At 48.5% G+C, this 18,565-nt stretch overlaps 1 protein-coding gene across 1 annotated transcript; it reads left to right on the top strand.

Moving 5' to 3' along the window:
• The first annotated feature begins 190 nt into the window (after positions 1–190).
• PCDH12 (protocadherin 12) lies at positions 191–15,215 on the top strand. The gene is made up of 4 exons (XM_029942474.1): positions 191–3,070; positions 6,104–6,201; positions 8,174–8,325; positions 13,039–15,215. Exons 1-4 carry the CDS (start codon positions 191–193, stop codon positions 13,524–13,526), a joined length of 3,618 nt encoding a protein of 1,205 aa, XP_029798334.1. The 3' UTR covers positions 13,527–15,215.
• The last annotated feature ends 3,350 nt before the right edge of the window (positions 15,216–18,565 follow it).

The following is an 18,565-nucleotide window of genomic DNA, read 5'->3' as shown; positions in this document are numbered from 1 at the left end:
TCAGATGAAGATGGCCTTGCCTGGAAATCCTGCTACTTCCATCATCATCTAATTATGGGACGAGGCTGTGACAGCAGGTCTGGGGGCAGGAGAACGGGGCTAATCGAGCCCCCCAGGAAACACTGGAGGACTTGCCTACCCTTTGAAGAACTCTAGTGGTTTCTGAGTCTAGCCCACTCTGGCGGTAAGCATGATACGACTTCTGTCACTTCTGCTGGGGCTTTTGGGGCCAGGTGGCTACTTGTTCCTTCCAGGGGATTGTCAGGAGGTGGCCACTCTCACTGTGAGATACCAAGTGTCAGAAGAAGTGCCGTCTGGCACTGTGATAGGCAAGCTGTCGCGGGAACTGGGTTGGGAGGAGAGGCATGGGCAAACAGGGGCTGCCTTCCAGGTCTTGCAGCTGCCTCAGGCGCTCCCCATCCGGGTGGACCCTGAGGACGGCCTGCTTAGCACAGGGAGGCGGCTGGACCGAGAGCAGCTTTGCCGGCAGCAGGATCCCTGTTTGGTTTCCTTTGACGTGCTTGCCACAGAGGATTTGGCTCTGATTCACGTGGAGATCCAGGTGCTGGACATCAATGACCATGAGCCACAGTTTCCCAAAGGCGAGCAGGAGCTGGAAATCTCGGAGAGTGCCTCTCTGCGCACCCGGATCCCCTTGGACAGAGCTCTCGACCCAGACACTGGCCCTAACACCCTGTACTCCTACACGCTGTCTCCCAGTGAGCACTTTGCACTGGATGTCATCGTGGGGCCTGATGAGACCAAACATGCAGAACTTGTGGTGGTGAAGGAGCTAGACCGGGAAATCCACTCATTTTTTGATCTGGTGCTAACTGCCTATGACAGTGGGAACCCCCCCAAGTCAGGCACCAGCTTGGTCAAGGTCAATGTCCTGGACTCCAATGACAACAGCCCTGTGTTTGCTGAGAGCTCATTGGCACTAGAAATCCAGGAAGATGCTGCCCCTGGGACTCTCCTCATAAACTTGACTGCCACGGACCCTGATCAAGGCCCCAATGGGGAGGTGGAGTTCTTCCTCAGTAAGCATGTACCTCCAGAGGTGCTGGACACCTTCAGTATCGATGCAAAAACAGGCCAGGTGATTCTGCGCCAACCCCTAGACTATGAGAAGAATCCTGCCTATGAGGTGGATATCCAGGCAAGGGACTTGGGTCCCAATCCCATCCCAGCCCATTGCAAAGTACTCATCAAGGTTCTGGACGTCAATGACAATGCCCCAAGCATCCACATTACATGGGCCTCCCAGCCATCATTGGTGTCAGAAGCTCTTCCAAAGGACAGTTTCATTGCTCTCATCATGGCAAATGACTTGGACTCAGGAAATAATGGTCTGGTTCACTGTTGGCTGAGCCAAGAACTGGGCCACTTCAGACTGAAAAGGACCAATGGCAACACATACATGCTACTAACCAACACCACACTGGACAGAGAGCAGTGGCCTAAATATACCCTCACTCTGTTGGCTCAAGACCAAGGACCTCAGCCCTTATCAGCCAGGAAACAGCTCAGCATTCACATCAGTGATGCCAATGACAATGCACCTGTGTTTGAGAAGAACAGGTATGAGGTCTCTACTCGGGAGAACAACCTACCTTCTCTTCACCTCATTACCATCAAGGCTCATGACGCAGACTTGGGCATTAATGGAAAAATCTCATATCGTATCCAGGAATCCCCAGTTTCTCACTTGGTAGCTATTGACTCAGACACTGGAGAAGTCACTGCTCAGAGGTCACTGGACTATGAACAGATGCCTGGTTTTGAGTTCCGTGTGATTGCAGAGGACAGGGGGCAGCCTCAACTTGCATCCAGCGTCTCTGTGTTTGTCAGCCTCTTGGATGTCAACGATAATGCCCCAGAGGTGATTCATCCGATTCTCATTGATGGAAAAGCCAGCCTCTCCGTGCTTGTAAATGCCTCCACAGGCCACCTTTTGGTACCCATTGAAACTCCTAATGGCTTGGGTCCAGTGGGTGCTGATCCAACGCCACTGACAACCCACAGTTCCCGACCGTTCCTTTTGACAACCATTGTAGCAAGAGACGAAGACTCAGGTGCAAATGGGGAGCTCCTCTACAGTATTAGGAGCGGGAATGTAGCCCACATCTTTGTCCTCAACCCCCACCTGGGGCAGCTGTTCATCAACATCACCAATGCCAGCAGTCTCATTGGGAGTGAGTGGGAGCTGGAGATAGTGGTAGAAGACCGTGGCAGCCCCTCGTTGCAGACCCGAGCCCTGTTGATGGTCTCATTTGTCACCAGTGTGGACCACTTGAGGGACAGGGCCCGTGAACCTGGGGCCCTGAGCACATCGGTGCTGACAGTGATTTGCCTGGTTGTACTGCTGGCCATCTTTGGGTTGATCTTGGCTCTGATCATGTCCATCTGCCGGACAGAGAAGAAGGACAATGGGGCGTACAACTGTCGGGAGGCTGAATCTACCTATCGCCACCAGCCCAAGAGGCCCCAGAAACACATTCAGAAGGCAGACATCCACCTTGTGCCTGTGCTCAGGGGTCAAGTGGATGAGCCCAGTGAAGTTGGGCAGCCCCACAAGGACACAGACAAGGAAGGGATGATGGAAGCAGGCTGGGACCCCTGCCTGCAGGCCCCCTTTCACCTCACTCCAACCCTGTACAGGACCCTGCGTAACCAAGGCAACCAGGGAGCACTGGCTGAAAGCCGAGAGGTGCTGCAGGACACTGTCAACCTCCTTTTCAACTGTCCCAGGCAAAGGAACGCCTCCAGGGAGAACCTGAACATTCCCGAGTCCCAGCCTATGATGGGCCAGCCACGATCAAGGCCCCCAAAGGCTATGGGCAGCCCTGCAGGGAGGCTGCCAGGAGATGCAGGCAGCGAGGAAGCTCCACTGATTCCACCCGCCTCCTCTGCAACCCTGAGGCGGCAGCGGAATCTCAACAGCAAAGTGACCCCTGAGAAAGAGTCGGGTCCCCGTCAGATCCTGCGGAGCCTGGTCCGGCTCTCTGTGGCTGCCTTTGCAGAGCGGAACCCTGTAGAGGAACTCACGATGGATTCTCCTCCTGTTCAGGTACCTTGGGTGTGGGCAGCTCTCTCTGTGGTCACCCCTGGACCACCCATCACCTTCACATTCATCACATTCATTCCTTGGGTTCACTAGGGACTTTATGGTACATTGGATGCAGTAGGTCAGGGCATAGTTCTGAGGTCAACAGAATTTAGCTGTGCGATCCTGGACAACTTACTTGCTATTGCTGAGCCTTTGTCTCCCTATCTGTAAAGCAGAGATGATGGTAAGAGCATCTACCTTTCAGAGTTGTCCTGAGGACTTGATTAGTTCTTATAAAAACACTTACCTGGGGTCTGTCAAGTAGACACACAGCAAAAGGCACACTTAAGAATACATGCTTTGGGTTAAGGCTGCCTGGGTTCGAATCCTGGCTCTACCTCTTCTGAGCTAAGAACCGAAGGAACATTACTCAGCTTCTCTGTTGAAGATGTCTATGTTAATTGTACCCTTCTTCTAAATTTGCTTGCAGATGAAATGAGTGCACTTAAAGCCTAGAATAATGTCTGGCACATAGTCAGTCCTCAGCAAGTGGTGACGATTACTCCTGCAAAAGCTCTTCATCTCTTCTTATCTGGGCAGACTCCCCATGAAGCAGGCCAGCATGAGCATCATTGCCCCTGGGCTCAGAGGCTGCAATGTGACTGGCCTAAGACTAGACTTTGTTGGCTAGGCCTACAGAACGGGGCAGTGGAAATAATCTCGGGACTTGGGAGTCTGGTAGATCTGGGTTTAAATTTCAGCATCGCCACTTAGTAGCTGGGCAACCTTGGGCAAGTCCGTCAATATCAGAGCCTCCTTTTCCTTATCTATTAAGTGGCAATTGTGATGCCAAACTTACCCTGTGTCTACCTCCCAGGGGTTGAGGATCAAATGGGACAATGAAAGACAAAGTATCTAGTGACCAGGGATTCGCCAGACAAAAATGGGAAATCTCTTGTAGAGACTGTGCCTTATCTCACACCCATATCTGTTCCCCTCCACTTCATATAACTTTCTCTGTGCCAAGCTGTCCACTCAAGACACACTTCTGCTTAGCCAGGCCATTGGCTCAAGTTTCCTGTGGACCAAGGACACAGCTTCCTTCCCCTACACCCTCCCCAGGAAACCACCTGGAGAGAGTGCAGCTCCTCTCTTAGGAGTCTTGCCCTGGGATCTGTGTAGCCCCAGAAGTTGTCCAGAGCCATTCATTCATTCATTCATTCATTCATTCATTCATTCATTCATTCATCAAATGCCTACTGGGGGAACTTTTTGAGCTGTGCTAGTTGTTGAACAGAGATAGCAGAGAACAAGCGCTGCAGTTGAGCTCACTGGGGTGATGGAAAGAAGGGTGCCCAACTGGGATCACCTTGAGGGTAGAGGCAGCTTGCTTCATGCTCAGGTCTTTCCAGCAGCCCAGTGCCACAGCAGAGTCAGATGTGGGATCAAATTGTAGCCTGGCCGTTAAGTGCTATGTAGCCCCTGTGAGCCTCAGGTGCCACCTCTGCAAAATGGGTGTAATGGTATCTCATCCCTAGGGTTATTGTAAGAATTAAATGAGATTATACACCACCCCTACAGTTTTTAAGTGCTTGTCATACGATCTATTAATAAATGAATTATAGGGGCTCCTGGCTGGCTCAGTTGGTTGGAGTATGCAACTCTTGATCTTGGGGTTGTGGGTTCGAGCCCCATGTTGAATAGAGAGATTACTTTAAAAAAAAGGAAATTAATGAATTCTATATCTTCACTCATTTAGTCCTTATAACTACAACCACCTGGGCCTCTTTATTATTCCCTTTTGACGGCTGAGGAAACCGAGAATGCTGACTTTCTCAAGGCCATCCAGATGGAACGGGAGCAGGGGCAGGTTTAGGATTTGAATCCAAGTCTGACTGATTCCAGAGTCCACGCCTTAACAGTGAAGTGATTCTGAATGACCACACTATGTTCAGGCCGTGGCAGTCAGGGAGAGTCCCCAAAATATCAGCTAACACTTAGAAGAATGGCAGGTGCCTTAGGAGGGCTTCTGGGCCTGGGCAGGGAGGTGGGGCCTGCCCTGAGGCAGGCAACTGGACTCCGACTCTCCCAGGCCACAGTGAGCCCCCAGCCCTTCCCACCTCCTCTTCCAGCTGTCCTCTGAGGTTGGCACTTTCTGTCGGGGGCTGCCCAGAGAGGCCGAGTGGGCCTTCTCAGGGAAACGTGGGGGTGGGCCAGAGCAGTGTTTCTAGGAGTAACAACCCTTAATCCTCACTTTCTCTGAGCATTTAAAATTTTCAAACCATTGGCTTAATCCTGACAACCCGGTGGAAAAGGCTGAGTGGGTATTTCCAGCTCCAACTTAGAAATGAGGAAACTGAGGTCTGAGTATGTCTAAAAACCTAACAGTACACATACTAGAAATGACCTTGAACTAGAACTCAGCCTCCCAAGTCTTGGTCTGTTGTTTTCTCCTTCACAAGGCCCTGCAGAGAATGGCGCTTCTATCTTGCACACCCACTGTCCAACCTTTCTAAACCTCTACCATCTCCTCTGGCCTGCTGTTCTTTCTGTTCTCATTCTTACTCTTGTTGAATGAATGAATGAATGAACGAATGAATGAATGATACCTTTTACTGTCTCCCCAGCAGAGTCTTCCACTGCCCACCCAAATTGGCTGAGTGTTTGAATACTGTGGAAGGCGTGAAAATAACACCTTCAGATAATCCTTATCAAAGTAATAACGAATTTATGGTCAGGAAATGCGTTTTCACCCCCATCCCACAGATCCAGCAGAAGCAGGTCACTTAGAATGAAAATGAGAGGATGGGCCCAGGGGGGTCCCCATTCTCTCCCTCAGACACCCAGCTCCCGTGGTGACAGGACAAAACAAGGAACCTGCCTGCACAGGTCTCCGCCTCCGTCACCGGTCACCATCCCCCATCTGATCACACAAACATCTGAAGCTGGAGGAAAGACTATAAAAAGAAAGCGCGGGCATTGAGGGAAACATCCGGCAAGGAAGTGTGCTGGGTCGGAATTGTGTGGAGTCAACAGATTTTTCCTGTCTTGCAGCAAATCTCCCAGCTGCTGTCCTTGCTGCATCAGGGCCAATTCCAGCCCAAACCAAACCACCGGGGAAATAAGTACTTGGCCAAGCCCAGTGGCGGCAGGTAAGCAGCACATGTGCCCACAGGCTTATCAAGCCCCCCACCAGCTCGCGTGTACCCCTGCGGCCTCTGTGATCTGAGGAAGGGTGAGCACATCCCAGACGGCAGCCCCCTGGGAGAGCAGCGGACAGCATCCATCCCCCCATCCCAGGCAGCGTGGTCCCGGAGCAACTGTATTTATAGTATTTATAGGACCCAGAGTCTCTAAGGAAATGACTTCATCCCTGAGGCTCTGACTATCTATCCCCTGATTGCAGAGGTGCTCGGCTCTGGGCTTTAAATGCATAACTTGCAGCTTTCTTTCTCTTGACCCTTACACATAATTTGAGGGCTCCCTGGCTAAGAACATGGGTGTGTGGATATGTTCTTTCGGGCACTCCTAGAATTAAAGAGACCTCAAGGGGACATCTAATATAATTCCTTTTTGTTACAGATGGAGAAACTGGGGCTCTAAGTAGTTTAATCCAACCTCTCTGTATTAAACTTGAGCAAGCCAGATAAATCCTCAGGGCCTCGGTTTCTAATCTGTAAAAATATAGGTCATCACACTTCCTTGCAGTGATGGCGTCAAGATTTTACAATCAAATGTATTCTAGGCCCAGAGCCCAGTGAATGGCACATACTAGGTGCATAACCAATGCTAAGTCCTTTCCTCCTAAAGTGACTTTGCTCAAGGTCACAGAACCAGTGAGTGGCAAAGCTGGGACCAGCTCGGGGCACCTGACTCCAGGTTCAGTGCTCTTATCTTGACAACCCCTACCTTCTTTTTTGCAACGATTGTGGGAGGTGAGTAGAGCAGCAGTGAGTACACGCACCCCATAGTCACGTCAGCCTGGATTTGAATTCTTGCTTTAACACTTAATCCGGGGGGCCCTTAGGCGAATGCATGATTTTCACAAGTCTTGGTTTTCTCATTTGCCAAATGGGAATGATAACAAGAGAACCCTGTACAGATGTGAAAAGTCCAAGGAGAAGGTGCACATACCTTGCAAAACATAAGGCCTGACTCAGAGTAATTGCTTAATAAACATTAGTTGTTGTCATCATTATTGCAAACTTGTCACCACCCTGCTGATTGCTTCAGGACAGCAGGAATGGTCACAGAAAAAAAAGCAGAAAAGACTCCCAGACCTTAAGGCTCCTCAGGGAGCCTTCCCACCTGCTGGAATGTGGGGCCAGACCTGTCCCCCCCACATACTGAGGCAGTCCCAGGAACTAGCCTACCTTCGTGGTAGGCAGGGTTTGTGGGAGGGAGAGGCCAGGACAGAGACCGCAGGAGTCAGGGACAGTCCAAGTGGCTTTCCAATTTCTCACCTCAGCGGCATCTTCCGCTGACTTGCCCTTCTGGCCTGAGATTTGGCCTCAAATAGGGAATACAAAATAGAATATTCCATCACTTTACCCACAAAGTATTTATTAAGCACCTACTATGTGCCAAGCCCTGCTGTGAGCACTGGTGAGCAGCAAATGGGGCAGACAAAACCCCTGCCCTCACTGGAGCTCATAGTCAGCTGGATGGAGGCGGAGGCATAGATGGATGGACGGGTGATTACACTGTCTCAAACAAAGTTACTCCGCTCCTACAACGGGCCAGGCATTGCAGAGGATCAAGAGGGACCATGGGGAGCAACGGCATTAGTGCATTCATTGTTATTTCTGTTTGCTGAGTGCTTACAAGCGCCAGGCATTGTACTAGTTGCTTTACATACAATGTCTCATTTTATCCTCACATGCCCCTTAAGGTGGGGGTTATTTATTATCCCCATTTTACAGACGAGGCAACAGACTCAAGAGTAGTAGCAGGAGGCCTGGGACCAAATAACCCTGGTTTGTCTGACTCTGAAGGCCAGGCTGTGTATCCACTCCTTACATGAAGGGATGAATACTGACATGAATAGAAGAATGTTCGTGAACAGGAATGAATGAATCTGTGTGTGAACTTCTTCACTCACGGACCGGTTGGCTTCCTTTGCAGGAGCACAGTCTCTGACACAGATGGCCCAGGTGCCAGGGCTGGTAGCCAGACAGAACCAGACCAGGAGGAAGGGCCCCTGGGTCCTGAAGAGGACCTCTCCGTGAAGCAGCTGCTAGAAGAAGAGCTGTCAAACCTGTTGGACCCTCACACAGGTACGGAACTCCCCAGGATCACTCTGACCTTGCTTCTGCCTCCAAGGTCACCTCGCACACCCTCCATGGGAGAACACAGACATTTTGTTGCTAGCCAGGAATATCAGCAGCCTTTGACTTTCCCTAAACCTTCAGGCAGTCTTCATTTGTTAAAAGACCAGATTCTTACTTTGATTATTCATTTTAAAAATCATAATAATAGTAAATGAGCTCTTGGTGTGTGCCAGGTACTGGAGAGCGTCTCATACACATTATTGCAATTAATCTTCCAGTCTTTGGAGGCAGACGTTATGAGCTCCAATTTAGAGACAAACAAACCGAGGCCCAGAGAGGCACTGCAGGCTGCCTAGAGTCACTGAGCTCAGCAGTGACTGAAAGGGAGCTAGCCTGGGCCTGTCTGCCATCAAGGGACCTCCCCTTACTTCCTGAACCACCCATTTGTGTTTCTTTGGTGGGTTTAAATATCCTTCGTCCCTGAGAACTGAGTCAACTCTTTTATGTGTTAACATTTCTAATGTTAACAAAAACCATATTTTCTAGGGAAACAATGGTTTTGACAGTAAGTACATAATCTGGTGCCAGCTGGACATTGGTTAGCCTCCTTTAGGTAACATAGCATTCCTCTGTCCATCCCTATGCTGTGGTTTTCTGTCGCTGTAGTTAATAATCTGTTTCTCAACTGGACATATCCTACGTGCTCCATTGGGCTGTAAACACACTGAAGGCGTGGCAAGGACTAGAGCTAATTGGGCGCCTGGGGGGCTCAGTCAGTTGAGCGTCCTCCTTTAGCTCAGGTCATAACCTCTCGGTTAGTGGGTTCCAGCCCCAGGTTGCACTGTACACTGACAGCGCAGAGCCTGCTTCAGATTCTCTGTCTCCCTCTCTCTCTGCCCCTTCCCTGCCTCATGTTCTCTGTTTCAAAAATAAACATAGGGGAGAGGCACCTGGGTGGTTCAGTCAGTTAAGTAGCTAAGCGTCCAACTTCAGCTCAGGTCATGATCTCATGGTTCATGGGTTCGAGCCCTGTGTTGGCCTCTGTGCTGAGAGCTCAGAACCTGGAGCTGCTTCAGATTCTGTGTCTCCCTCTGTCTCTGCCCCTCTCCTACTCATGCACTGTCTCTCTGTCTCTCTCTCTCAAAAAGAAATAAAAGCATTTTTTAAAATAAAAAAAAAAACATAGGAGAGATTTCCATGCACTGTCCCTGTTATGTGTTTCTCATTAGAAAATCTTTCAAGATACAAACTATTCAGTATCACTATTTCATAAAGGAAAAAACTGAGGGGCGAGGGTGTTTAATAATTTCCCCAAGGCACCTGGTGGCTCAGTCGGTTAAGCTTCCAACTTTGGCGCAGGTCATGATCTTGCAATTTGTGAGTTAAAGCGCCACATCAAGCTCTGTGCTGGCAGCTCAGAACCTGGAGCCTGCTTCAGATTCTGTCTCCTTCTCTCTCTGCCCCTCCCCTGCTTACACTTTGTCTCTCTCTTTCTCTCTCAAAAATAAATAAATATATTTTAAAACATAATAATAATTTTCCCAAGCTTGTGCAGAAAATGGTTACAAACACTGGCCATGTGGCTCTAAATTAAAATTAAGGAATATTAAATCTAATTAAAATTAAGTAAAATGAAAACTTCACTTCTTCAATTATACCAGTCACAATTCAAGTGCTCACTAGCCACGTGTGGTCAGTGGATATTGCCTTGGGCAGCACACATGTAGAAAGTTTTGTATGACAGCATTGTCTAGAATCCACAATCGTGAGGTCCAATATGGTAGCCACGAGTCACATTTGAAAAAGGCTAGTCAGAATCAAGATGGGATATATGGGGGCCCAAACTAGCTCAGTGGGAAGAACATGCAACTCTTGATCTCAGGGTTGTGCGTTTGAACCCCACTTGGGGTGCAGAGATTACTTAAACACAAAAAAAGAATCTTAAAAAAAAAAGAATCAGACATCTTAAAAAATAAAACAAACCTGGAGCACCTGAGCTGGCTCAGTTAGTAGAGCATCTGACTCTTGATCTCTGGTGGTAAGTTCCAGTCCCGTGTTGGGCATAGAGCTTGCTTAAAAATTAAGTATATAAATAAAATGTATTTTAAAAAATGTAACTTATTATTTTAAAAAAGGATGTAATAAACATATAAAACACATTCAGATTTTGAAGACTGTAAAAAAATGGAAAATATCTCATTAATTTAAAAAATATTCATCATATGATAAAATGATATTAATTATAAAATGTTTTATAAATTAATTTTGCCTTTCCTTTTTTCTTTTTTAACATGGCTTCCAGTAAATTTAAAATGATCTCTATCACCTTAATCGCTACTGGTCAGCTCTGAGCTGGAACCAGTCAGCTCCAATGCCACATGGTCCACAGCCCAGAGGCCAAAGAACACAGGGGTACTGTAAGAAGTAGGGGCATGATGAGGGTGGCGAGGATAGAAAGCCTGTGCTGCTCACACAGCTACTGGTGAGCTCGCTGACCCCAGAGGTCTTGGGTGCATCCGTCTGATAGTATTATAAGGTCAATATTTTACTGCTTGCATGAGCTCACTGAATGCTCCCAGCAACCTGACGATATGAGTCTTACCACTCCCATGAGAGAAAAGGAGACTCAGGTTAAGCAATTTTCCCAAGGTCATACTGCTCATAAATGGCAGAGGTAGGAAATCAAGCCCAGGCCAGCCCAGCGTCCACCTACCGCAGGGTGGATTCCCCATTGTTTTTCAGCCATTCTTATTCACTCCAGTGAATTTCTGATTCTGAGCCTCCTTCTTTCTGAAGCTCTCTGACCCTTGGTACACCAAGGCCTGATTCTGTAACACCAGTAGAATTTCCACCTTATTACCAGAGTCTCAGGGAACTAAGGTTTACATTTCCCAAATGCCCAGGGTTAATATTTATGTTCACTGAGTCATTCAAGAAATGCTCACTAAGTCCCAGGCGTGGGCTGGACCAGCGGGGAAGAGGCCTGACCCTGACAAGGCAAGACTGAGACTCATTTATCAATATAAACAGTGATTAGCTGTATTTTGGAATAGCTTTTCCAAATTACAAAAGTAATATTTGGTTAAGGCAGGAAAATGTAGGCAAACAAAAAGAGAATAAATCACTTCTGCTCAGGGGTAATTCCAGTTAACATTTTGACATATCTCCTTCCAGTTTTTTATTATATGCATAGATGCTAAAGAAGCTCACCTTAAGCAAACATTAAATACACAGTAATGTGGATGTTGTACCTTTTTTTTTTTAAACACAGTTGCTTAACCATAAGACTTCTACTTTTTTTCCTTTGGCTTGACCTCTACCATTGGACCCAGGGCTAGCTTTCTATTTTTTAAGTTTTTATTCATTTTTAAGAGAGACAGAGACCGCGTGAGCAGGGGAGGGGCAGAAAAGAGGGAGAGAGAGAATCCCAGGCAGGCTCCGTGCTGCCAGTACAGACCCAGATATAGGGCCTGAACACATAAAACCGCAAGATCATTATCTGAGCCAAGACCAAGATTTGGATACTTAACTCCCTGAGCCATCCAGGTGCCCCTAGGGTTAGTTTTCTGAGATACTGTTTTTGCTGAAGACATGGGAAAAGCAAAAGTGTGATGGCGGCATTAGGGATCGAGGGGACAGTTTTTCACTGCCCCTGTCCCTTTCCTGGGACAGCCCTTAGGCAGACAGCCCTTTCCCAGCCTGCCTTGAGGCCAAGGGTTTCCTGCAGCTTGAGAAGTAAAGTTTGAGGAGTTTAGGGCATGGTGACAGTACAGACCTTGGCGGGCCTGGAAATTCCAGAGGCCACAGGTGGGCACCCAGAGCACCCAGGGGGAAGAGGGGCCAGCTCCTCAGAGACTGGGTAGCATGGTATGGTCACAGGAGGCTTTGAAGTCATCAGCTATAGTGCCAGTCCTTTGTTTGGTTGCCTAGCAGGTCTGTGATTCAACTTCTTGGAACTTGAGTTTCCTCATCCATAAAATGGGATAGCACTTTTTTTTTAATGTTTTAATATTTATTTATTTTTTGAGAGAGAGAGACACAAAGCGTGAGCGGGGGATGGTCAAAGAGAGAAAAAGACACAAGATCAGAAGCAGGCTCTAGGCTCTGAGCTGTCAGCACAGAGCCTGATGCGTGGCTCAAACCCACAAACTGTGAGATCATGACCTGAGCTGAAGTTGGCCGCTTAACTGACTTGAGCCACCCAGGAGCCCGGGGATAGCATAGCACTCTTAATTTCAAAGGTATGTGCAGAGGTTAAATGAGAGAACTAGATAAATTACCTGGCACAAAAGAACTTAAGAAGTGGTCGCTATTATGATGAACACAGGCAGGTGGCAGGACCAAGGCAGGAACTCCAGCCTTGGCTGAGAAAAGGGACGTTCCCCCACCCCCCATTCCTCACCTACTAGTGCCTGAGGGAGTGAGGATCCTGGCTATATCTAATTCAAGGTTTTCTTCCTCCTCCTGCCTCCTCCCCACTCAGCCCCTGTGGGTACTTCAGTAGGCAGCCTTCCTGCCTGACAAGCTTCCGTCAGGGCCTCTTCCTTCCTGTCCCCCTCTCTTGTCCCCCTCTCGCCTCCCCCTCTGGCCTCCCGTCTGTCCCCTGCCATTTCCCTTCCCTCCTTTGTCCTTTGCCCTAGCCCTGCCCACAGCCCCACCCTGGCCTGCCTGGTGCTTTCCTGAGCCCAGACTTCACTGTGTTCCCTCCTTCCCGTGCAGGCCTGGCCCTGGACCGGCTGAGCGTCCCCGACCCGGCCTGGATGGCAAGGCTCTCTTTGCCCCTCACCACAAACTACCGTGACAACGTGTTCTCACCAGACACTCCAGCGTTGGAGGAGCCGCGGACCTTCCAGACGTTTGGCAAGGCAACAGGGCCTGAGCTGAGCCTGACAGGCACTCGGCTGGCCAGCACTTTCGTCTCGGAGATGAGCTCGCTGTTGGAAATGCTGCTTGAACAACGCTCCAGCGTGCCCGTGGAGGCCGCCTCCGAGGTGCTGCGGAGGCTGTCTGTCTGCGGGAGGACCCTCAGTCTGGACCTGGCCACCAGTGGGGCCTCAGGCACAGAAGGACAGGGGGGCCCAGGTGGCAAGAGGGGGGCCGAGGGCAGGACTGGCAGCAGCAGCAGCAGCAGGGGGTTGTGGATCCAGGAACCGGGGATGTTAGGGAGCCCGGGCACTAAGGATCCTGGGACACAAGCTGCTTTCTAAAATCTTTGAATTCACTGTTGGGAGGCGGCCTAAGAACTTTAGGGTGACCTATCCTGCCCCACAGAGAAGGCAAGGGCGCCATGACTAATAGCTGGCTGACCAACACAGACCCTTGTGAGAGGCTGGCTCTGCCTGTGAATTTTCTGGAGGACAGAGCCATTTGTGGCTGAAATGAGTGTTTGCTGGCAAAACACATGTAGAGCACAGAGGGTCAGTCCTCCTGTGGAACAGATGCCAAGGAGTGTCATAAGCAGGAAAGGATGGCCTCATTGCATAGTTGGGGGGCGGTGCTGGTCCTGGGGTGCCAGGCAAAGCTCTCTGACCTACTAATAAAGGAAAAGCACTGGCTTATTCTCCCATTTGCACCTGTCAAGGGGAGGGGGAAGGGGAGCAGAGTGAGGGGTCCTTGTCGCCCATTCCCTGGCAAGATGATATGCTGGACCTGGACAGGAATAGGACACATTGGTACACAGTGTAAGGTACACGATGATGAACATGTGTACTCTTGACCCCAGGGCCCTATTGCTACATTATTAAATAATCTGCTTCTCAGCTGGAAAATTGGGGCTAAGAAAAGTATGACTATTTATAGAGCATTTATGTGAGACAGTAAAGCCCCAGGCTTTACAGGAGGATTTAGTTTAATTTCTCAACAACCTTGGGAGCGAGGTGTTATTGTCCCCATTTCACGGACAAGGACGTGAGGCTTGGAGAAGCAGCGTGTCTTGCCCAAGATCAAGAGTAGAGGCAGAAGCAAGGTTTGGAACTAGCCTTGACCAACACCAAAACCTATGCCCCCCACTTTGACACTGTACTGCCAGCCAAGGAAAGGAAGGGAAAAGGCCCTACAGCTGAGCTCCTGCCAGGAGTGGACTTATCTGAGCTCCCTCATGAAACACTGTTGAAAAAAAAACATTTCCAAAGCTGCTCAGGCCTCCACGGCTCTGCACTTCCGAGCACAGAACAAGAGGGACTTGGATCTAATGTGACACAGACGAGCCTGGCCTCTGCAGGCTCCTGTCCTTTCCCAACGATTAGCCCTTTAGGTACAGAAGTCACCTTTGCAGACCCACCGTTCATGGATAAATCTTCCTCTGTCACAGCAGGTTTGGGCCTGTGATTTAGGCCCTAGAGAACAGTGTATGACCTGGGTCTATGAAATCGATACTGACAGCAGCAAAACTTCCAGGGCAGAGGGAGCAAAGAAATAGCAAATATTTTTCCAAGTCTCAGCCTCACAATTTTCCTAGAAATTTCCAAGCAGTCATTCAGCTTGCCACTCAGCTTCTTGGTAGCATGGGGCTCTCCTGGACACTGCAGACAAAAATGCCTCTCTGTGCTCCTCCTTTTGTTCTTTGTTGGAGGCCAGTACTCATGTTCATTGTCTCCAGTAATGGGCCAATCATACTCCCGACCAGGGACCATGAAAGCCATATGTACTTGGAATCCAACGTGATACCATTATCCAGTTATTCCATTTCACAGATGAGGAAAATGAGACCCCCAAAAGTTAAGTGCTCAAAGAGCAGAGTCTCTGAATCTGTGTCACTTTACTCAGGCCGAAGTGATCTCCTTACAAGGGGAAACTAAGCAGACGGGGTCTCCAGCCTGACGAGCCAGGTGATGGCACAAAGACTTGATGCATACATACTTGTTGAATGAATGAATGAATTAAACGGATACATTGGCGCTTTGGAGTTCTTTTTTTAATTAATTAGTTAATTAATTAATGTAATTAGACTTATACAGAAATTAGAAGGTTAAGTAACAACTAGTTAATCACCTAATTTCACAGCTATCTGAAGTGGCATTCATTATATAGCAGCTTATCTATGATACATTCAAGATACATGATACAATTTGTTATTTGCCCATAAGCTAAAACACAGCCTGCTTAATACCTTTCCTTAAATTCCACCTCTATACTACAATATACTTGAGGTCCGTGCAAAAAAGTAGCTACCTTTTATATAGGAAATGGATGATTAAGTCTTTGGTGTTGTAAAATCAACTTCATTTAAACATAACCACCCCCACCACCAAAAAAAGAAGAGAAAAATAAAAGTAATGAAAATAATAAGGAAAACCCAAGACACACTTCCTAGGGGGAAAAAAAAACCAACAAAAAACCAAAAAAAAAACATCATGTAATTTCTGTCCTTGACGGAATGTATTAAATAAGCAAACACCACCAACAAGCAAAACAAGTAATACTGGAGTTCTCTTTTATCTGCACTGGAGTGCCAGGTAAGACGTCATTAGAAAGAAAGAAAAAAACCCTTCCATTATGGGAAATCAAAGTTCTGAAAACCACGGAACTAGAGTAAACAATGTTGACCGCCACTCCCCACCCACAACTACTGGCGGATTTTTGATGCAGAGCTGATGTTGGGAGGGTGGAGAAAGAAAGAGATGGGGGAAGAGTCGACCTAAGAAACCTGGAGCCAAATTAATTAATTAATTAAAAAGAAAACTGGAAAGGTGGCTGTCCACTGGATCACTGCATGCCCTTGATCACTGGTTCACTCTAGTTCAAAAATCCCTATTCTGTAGTTCTTGGACCTCGAGAATACTAGGCAAAGCCTTGTGTATAGGTGTTTTTCTAGGTAGAAGATGCAAAGTCCTCATCAGATTCTCAAAGGAACAAGTGACCTATGAAAGGTTACACTGCACCTGGTCTAAATCACTAACTAAACCTCCTCAAACACAAGCAATTTTTACTCAGAAGGAGCCAGAACATTTTATAGCCAAGAAAAAAGCAAAGACACTTCTGATTTGCGCAAAGCCAAACGCCAGGCCTGTGGCAGGGCTAGGATCTGAATCGGGAATTTGTGTGATGTTCTTTCTAATATAGCAATGGTTCTTAACCTGGAGTCCATGGTTGGGCTTTAAGATCTATGAATCCGCTGAAGTGCATACAAAATTGAGGGGATACACACTTTTCTACGGGAAGGAATCCGTGCTTTCGCCACATTTTCAAAGGGGTCTGTGGCCTCGATAAGATTAAGGACCACTGCGATCCTCTCTGTTGGTCCTCGGCTCTGCCTTCTCCACAGACCCTGAAGAGTTCACGGGTAGAGCTGTTTCTGTTCTGAGGCAACCGATCTCTGGCCAGAGTCGGGGTGTATGTAGCTGCTCTTGGCTGCACCATACAACCACCCCCAAGCATGGAAACACCCAGCACTCTCTCAGTAACAGGCTGAGAGTGACACAGTATGTATGGTGACAGAACTGACGATGCTGAGCAGGACGGTTACAGAAACTTTTTCGCATCAGCCAAGATGTCAAAGCTGAGACTTCGGACATGCTCAGAAGTTTTCACCAAGATGGGCTCAGTCCCCTGGGATATCGAGGGAGCAGGCAAGCCAGCGAGCACTCAGTTAAATGTCGTCTTAATTTGGAAAGCGCAGAGGGACATTTTTTTTTTTATCAACAGTCAGCCGGTTCTCCAGCACAAGGAGTGCAATGCAGTGCTCACTTGGAGCCTGGGGGCAGCTCAGAGATTGACAGGCAGCCTCCCTGTCTATCACCCAACTTCAGCTTGGCAGCTCACTGACCCCACCTCTCCTCTGGCTAAAACAAGAGTGAGATGGCAACCACTACCCGTGGGACTCTGGAGAGAACCAAATCCCAAAAAGAAAACAGGAGGGTGAGGGAGGTGTTTCAGTGCGAACTTGGCCTGGCACATAGTATGCACCTAGAAAATAGGTCAGCCTTTTCCAGCTCCTACTAAGTATGGAGTATGATGTAATGGGGCAGGGGAGGATGGAGGCATGATCCGAAACACTCATTCAACAAACACTTTGATTTTACTGAGTGATTACGAGGCATCAGAAGTAGCACTAGAAAGAGCAGTAGGGGGTATACAGAATCAGGGACTCAACAAATATTTAAAGCACCTACTATGTGCTAAATAGGGTTGGCGCAAGGCGCTAGGTGAAGAGGAGGCAATACATAAAATCACTCATTCTTTCAATAAATATTTACTGACATATACTAAGTACCCTGGGCTATATTAGCACCGAAGATATAATGAATCAAATGGCCTTGTCCGGTCTGGGTCAGGGCTCCCTGGAACCAGCATCCCTGGATAAGGAAACTGAGTCAGCATAGCCTCACACGAAAGTCTCACTGCTGAGGGCACCAGGTCCTAAAACCTGGGTCACCCTGTACCTAACCCAGACAGGGGCCATGCCCCTGCCCTCCCCCTAGTATTTCCTTTCAGAGCACTGACAACGAGTCATTAATAATGGAATTGTAATGGTGAAAACACAGCAGCGCCTGTGGACGGAGGCCCACCCCCTGGGGCTGGACGGAGGCTGCGGTGACTGAACAGCCAAGGACAACAGCCCTTGACAACATCTCTCTCACGACTCCTCCATCCTCCCTCTCCACAAGAAAAGCTTAAAAATATCCTACCTCCAGGTTTAGCACCCTAATTTGAATCAGTACTTAACTTGTAACGACTGAGGGGCAGGGAGAACTGCATCTGGCCAGCAACACGGGCCGCCCGCTGTCCCAGGACTGTCTGAACTGCCACTGCTTCCCCAGAAGGAAGCGGTAACCCAAAATGACAAGAGGAGAGGAGGCTGGGGAGTGGGGTCCCACAGGAGGGCAGGAGATGTCCTTCTACAGAAGGTGCCCCAGGAAGTTCGATCGGCAATCTGTGTGCGGCTAGGCTCTGTGCTCAGCTCAGGCTGGAGAACGTGGGGTTAACCAAGTTCTTGACTACAGGCTTCTTGGAATCTTAAAGATGCTGATGTGCATTGTAAATCTATAAAAAAGGGATGTCTGGTACAGCGTTTCCCAAACTTATTTGACCACAGAACTTTTTTTTTCTTACAGAGAGATTAGTGCATTGTACAGCTTAAAAACCTGAGCTTTAACCTGTGTATTGAGCCCCTCCTAGTACAGGGCCCTGTGCTAAGTATTTGTATTCTGAGGATACCAGAATACAAAGACAAGGTCCCAGAGCCCAAGGAACCATCTGTGGGAGGCAGCCGCACAGAGTGTGGGGGTGGGAAGGCCAGCATGCAGGG

Source organism: Suricata suricatta, chromosome 6 (genome assembly GCF_006229205.1).
Source record: "Suricata suricatta isolate VVHF042 chromosome 6, meerkat_22Aug2017_6uvM2_HiC, whole genome shotgun sequence".
In the NCBI taxonomy this organism is placed as follows: domain Eukaryota; kingdom Metazoa; phylum Chordata; class Mammalia; order Carnivora; family Herpestidae; genus Suricata; species Suricata suricatta.
Note: the sequence above shows the minus strand (reverse complement) of the source record. Positions and strands in the feature narration are given on the sequence as shown.

What these genes read in the sequence shown, in the direction of transcription:
- PCDH12 (XM_029942474.1), top strand. Translation starts at nt 191, where the DNA reads ATGATACGACTTCTGTCACTTCTGCTGGGGCTTTTGGGGCCAGGTGGC. An exon ending in TGGATTCTCCTCCTGTTCAG is followed by an intron (nt 3,071 to 6,103) that starts GTACCTTGGGTG and finishes CCTGTCTTGCAG; the next exon opens with CAAATCTCCCAGCTGCTGTC. An exon ending in CCTGTTGGACCCTCACACAG is followed by an intron (nt 8,326 to 13,038) that starts GTACGGAACTCC and finishes CTTCCCGTGCAG; the next exon opens with GCCTGGCCCTGGACCGGCTG.